At 23.9% G+C, this 5,313-nt stretch overlaps 3 protein-coding genes across 3 annotated transcripts; all 3 read left to right on the top strand.

Moving 5' to 3' along the window:
- Positions 1 to 164: 164 nt before the first annotated feature.
- On the top strand, positions 165 to 509 carry ENU1_005620 (NUF1 protein, putative; the record flags this gene model as incomplete). The annotated part of the gene is made up of 1 exon (XM_008856545.1): positions 165 to 509. The coding sequence occupies one exon, from the start codon at positions 165 to 167 to the stop codon at positions 507 to 509; it is 345 nt and encodes a 114-aa protein (XP_008854767.1).
- A 138-nt stretch (positions 510 to 647) lies between these two features.
- ENU1_005610 (hypothetical protein) lies at positions 648 to 1,531 on the top strand (the record flags this gene model as incomplete). The annotated part of the gene is made up of 2 exons (XM_008856544.1): positions 648 to 1,353; positions 1,398 to 1,531. The coding sequence occupies 2 exons, from the start codon at positions 648 to 650 to the stop codon at positions 1,529 to 1,531; spliced, it is 840 nt and encodes a 279-aa protein (XP_008854766.1).
- A 1,564-nt stretch (positions 1,532 to 3,095) lies between these two features.
- On the top strand, positions 3,096 to 5,261 carry ENU1_005600 (cullin family protein; the record flags this gene model as incomplete). Its single annotated transcript, XM_008856543.1, has 1 exon — positions 3,096 to 5,261. One exon carries the CDS (start codon positions 3,096 to 3,098, stop codon positions 5,259 to 5,261), a length of 2,166 nt encoding a protein of 721 aa, XP_008854765.1.
- Positions 5,262 to 5,313: the final 52 nt, after the last annotated feature.

Below are 5,313 nucleotides of genomic sequence, written 5' to 3'. Positions count from 1 at the left end.
AGACTTCATTAAAGAAATCTTTATTAGCATAAAATGGCTCACCGAAACAAATAAAATAACTTCCTTCAGTTTATTTTTGTTATTTTTTGTTGGACAAATTAATTCCGAAAAAACTTAATATTTAATAGAACTTTAAATAATAAATTTCGTCGAGTAAAACCAAAATGAGCTTTTATGATAATTCTCATCAAGACAGAATGTTAAATGCAACCCAAAAATTAGAAGATGCAACTTTTGATATTGAAATGTCTAATGCTATTTTAGAAGATACTATTTCCACAGAAATGGACTCTGTACAGGAATTAAAAAGACAACGAGAAGTTTTGGAAGATGATAACCGAAAGTTAGATAGAATTGATGGTCATCTTGATGAATCAAATAAGACATTAAAAAGAATGCTTTATAGGGCAATTACTAATAAAATCTTTTTGATTATTATGGCAATTGTATTCCTTATTATTATTGGAGTTGTCATTTATTTGGGATTTTTTGTCTTCAAAAAGAAATAAATGATTGTAACGTTCTTGTCTTTCGGTTTCTTTTAACAACAATCTTCATTCACTTACTTCTTTCATTATGTAAAGAGATAATCATAAATGAAAAGGCAAGAATTTAAAAGAAAAAATGTTATTAGAGAGAAAAAAAAAATGATTCATTCAAAAACTAAAAATCAGTCAATTAAAGTAACTGTCATTCACTCACACATTGGAGGAAAGTCTTTTTGGAAGGATTTGAATAAAAACTGGAAAAAATACGGGGAAACAAAAATTAAGTTGTCTGTAAAATTCATAAAAAAAGAAATTACACTCAAGGAATTACAAAAACAAAATCCTGATATTATTGTTTGTAGTGATACAGCTGGATCTCCTTCTTCATTCTCAGCTAATGAAGTCATTGCGTTAGAAACTTTTTTAAAAAACAGTGGTTGTAAACATTTATTAGGGACTTATGCTCTATTTCAACACCTTGAACAAAGAACAAATGGATATGACAATAGAAAAATTTGTCATCTTTTTGGTATTAATCCTTCAATGAAGTTTGGAACTATAAATCTTGAGCAGTCAATATCTTATTGTCCAATAAATCCAGGAAAGAGTATTCTTTGGAATAATCTTGAATTACCTTATGTGAGTGATGGATATTGTCATAGTCAAGTACCTTTTTCGTTGAGTTGGTTCAATGACGAAGGTAGATTCATTGGTGGAAAAGATGTTACTGTTTTAGCACGAAATGAACAAGGGACTGCTGTAATTGTGTATTATTCGACTAAGACATACTCTGCTGTTTATATCTCGACAATGCCAGAATTCAATACGCTTCAAACAAAGGTGGATTCTCAATTCATCTACAATTGTTTCATGTTTTTAGTAAATACAAACCCAACTTTATCTTTACAGTCTTTGTGTATACATCAAGTAAAAAAACTACATATAAAACTGGTCTTATCTCAATTCCCACCACAGCTCTTCCCATCTATTCAAGAGCATGTTTTAAAGAGAAAGAAATTAAAAAGAGTTATCACAAAAAATAATTCATCTTAGCCTTTCTATAAATAACTTTACCTTTTTTATTTAATGAGGAAAAGTTGTTGGATTAGAGAAATGAACATATATAACCCGAAGAGGGTATGAGAAAAAAGTTAAGAAATACTGAATAAAATAGAAGGTGTTCAGAATAAAAGCAAAGATAATAGAAAAAAGAATATGAAAAATAAATTCATTAGAATATCTACAAAAATAGGAAAAATAGAGAAATGATTTAATAAAATAAATGGAGATATAGTACAGTGATTCTTCAAGATGAAAAGAAGAAGTTACAAAAAGAGAGAAGAAAAATAAATAGAGGACGTGAAAAAATAGTTAATTCTAATATTGATAATTGGAACAAATACATTAATATCTGATTATTGGAGATTCTAAAATTAATAAATATGATGTTATTTAAATTCGTTATATTTAATAAAATGATTTTTATTCTTTCTTGTTTATTTAAAAAATCAACAAGGAGGATAAATTATTAAAATTTACTATTTTTCAAAATGAAGTATTTATTTTATTTGTTCAGTATATTTTTAATTGTTATAATATGTTTGTGTATAAACAAAAATGATTCATAATATTTCCTTATAATTAAGACAATACAAATAAAACATATAATTTATGAGTTTATTATTCTATCACTAATTCTATCATATATTCTTTTATTTGTTCATGTCATTTGATTTTAATATTATTAATTTCACATTTAATATTAACTTTTATCTCTTATACAATATACAATTCATATTATCTATAAATGTTCATTTAATATTCTTTCTTTCCCAAAGAAATTTTTTAATGAAGTAAATTTTTGTATAAAAATTATTTAAAATGATAATACTTTGTTGAATTATACATTATCGTATATCGTTATCATCAAATAAAAAAAAATTCATTAGTAAGTATCATTTATACATATCTATTATTCAATGCTCTTTGTTAATTATATGTTACAAACCCAATAAAATAAAATGTTTTATTAACAATGGGAATCAAATCTTATTATCATCAATAAGTAGGTAAATAACTATAATTATCTATAGATATTTTGTAGTAATTGAAAATAATAAAATTATGAATTTTAAAATAAATTTACTCTATAAAGAAATACAAGACATTTGTTAAATAAGTTATTATTTGACTTGGTGATATTTATTTGTTACATAAGTTGTATTCATTTAGAATAACATAATTGTAACACCAAATCTCATATACCTTTAAACTACTAATAACAATTTTTACTACTTTGGCTTATCTTTTAAATAATAATTTCCTAACAACCTTTTTTCTATAATTCCATTCTCATTCTAAGTTTAGAATAAGATACAAATTAAAAATTAATAAATATTTTTCGAATCAACAACCAATTAAAAATATTTTTACATCAATTTTCTCTTTACCTATAAAATCAACTTTTTGTTATGATTTTGTTATTAAGAAAATAAGAATAACAATACAAATAACAATGAAATAACTAAAAAGAATATTATTCTGTTTTTTTTTTTAAAAAAAGTTTTTTCTGGTTAAGAACTAAAAAAATAAATTACTTTTTTAGTTATGAATTTACAAACACCTTCTCAAATGTTTCAAACGTTATCTTCATTTTGTGACACTGTTTTATCAAATCAACCATATGACTCAAAAACACACATGGGAATGTATTCTACATGCATATTATATTCACAACAAACACAAGGAAATGCACAAAAATTATTTCAATTAATTCATCAAAAATGTATAATGAAACTAAAAGTACTTTTAAAACAAACACAACAAATAAATTCAACATTAGATTTTTTACGTTTTTATATTACAAATTACAAATTATATTTTATTGCATGTCAAAAAATCTCACATGTATTTTCTTATTTAGATCGTTTTTTTATTAAACAACAAAAAGCCATTAATGGAGAATATTCTGATCCAGTATTTAAACATTGTATGTCATTATTTTGGTGTGACTTTCTTAGAGCTAATGCTACAAATATTGTTGAAAATACAATGAATTTATTATTAGCAGAAAGAATTGATAATAACACACAAAATAGAGAATTAATTAATGGAATAATGTTATTATTTTTGTCATTTTCTAATTCAGAAATAGTTACTGTTTCATTAATGAATTTAAATGTTTATGATACATATTATCAATCAGAATATATTAAAGCAGCTCAATCATATTATAAAGATTTAAATAATTATTTTAAAAATTATGGTATTACTGAATTTTTAGAAAAAACTATTGAAATTATTGAATTAGAAAGACAAAGGTCTCAACTTTATGTTGCTGCAAATTTGCAAAGAGAATTTGGAGAATTTTTACAAAAACAATTTATTTCAGAACAATGTAAATTTATTATTGAAAAAATGGAAAGTTTATTAAAAACAAGAGAAAAAGATGATTTAAAAAAATGTTTTACAGTTTTAAAAGATGGAGAACAAATTGATTCAGCTATTCCAGTATTTGAAATATATTGTAAACAAATTGGAATGGAAAAAGTAAAATACATTATGTCAATTCAACAAGCATTTGAAATTATTAAAGTCATTATTGAATATTATGAAGATATTACTAATTTAATTCAAGAATGTTTTAGAAATCATCCATCATTTAATGCAGGTTTTGGAAGAGCATTTAGAGAAATAATTAATAGTAATGTTAAAATTGCAAATGGCGAAGAAATGGAAATATTAATTCCAGAATATTTAGCTAAATATTCTGACGTTGTTGTAAAGAAATGTGTTGGTGTAGATGAATTAAATAATAAATTAGATCAAATCTTCTGTATTTATGATTTTATTGAAAATAAAGATATATTTGAAAATTATTATATCAAAACTATTGCTAAAAGAATGTTACTTCGTGGAAATAACGATGATCTATCTCAAGAAAATATTGTTTTCGATAGACATAGAGTTAAATTTTCTTCTACCTTTTCATATAAAATACAAAAAATGATGTCTGACCTTCAATTATCACAATCTCTTTCTAATCAATTTTTAGCTACTGTTAATGTACCTTTCCCTTTCTTTGTTAATGTCCTTCAAACTTCAATTTGGCCATTAGAACCGCAACAATTTATGTTTGAATTACCTGATGAATTAAAAACATCTCATATTTTCTTTGAAAAATGGTATATTAAACAACATCAAAGAAGAAAATTACAATGGCTTCATCAATATACTCGTGGTAAAATAAAAACTAATTGTTTTAATAAACCATACAACTTATTTGGTAGCGCTTATCAATTAAGTATTCTTGTATTATTTAATCAAAAAAATGAAATTACTATTGATGAAATATTTAATACTATTCATTTAACAATGGATATTATAAAAAGTATTATTTCTTCTTTACAGTCAGTTGATTTAATCTCTGTTGAAGATGGAAATATTGTTAAAATCAATAACTCATTTAAATATGCTAAAACTAAATTCGTTCTTCCTATTCCAAAAGCTGTAGTTTTTAAACAAGAAAAAAAAGAAGAAGAAAGAGAAATTACTGCAGAAAGAGTAGGATTAATTGAGGCTTGTATAGTTAGACTAATGAAAAAGAATAGAAAAATGCAACACAACGACTTAATGCAGGCTGTAGTTACCTCATTATCAAGTAGGTTTAGGACTCCAATTCCTTTAGTAAGGAGAACTATTGAATCTCTCATTGAGAGAGAATATATCTCAAGATCAGATGTGAGGAAAGACGAGTACATTTATATTGAATAACCAACTATTCTTCTTTTTTTTAATTTTAATGAATATTTACGTTATATAAAAC

The sequence above is a fragment of the Entamoeba nuttalli genome, assembly GCF_000257125.1.
Source record: "Entamoeba nuttalli P19 unplaced genomic scaffold asmbl_2013, whole genome shotgun sequence".
NCBI classification, from domain to species: domain Eukaryota; phylum Evosea; order Mastigamoebida; family Endamoebidae; genus Entamoeba; species Entamoeba nuttalli.
The sequence above is the reverse complement of the archived record's forward strand: the minus strand, read 5'-3'. Positions and strand labels throughout refer to the sequence as shown.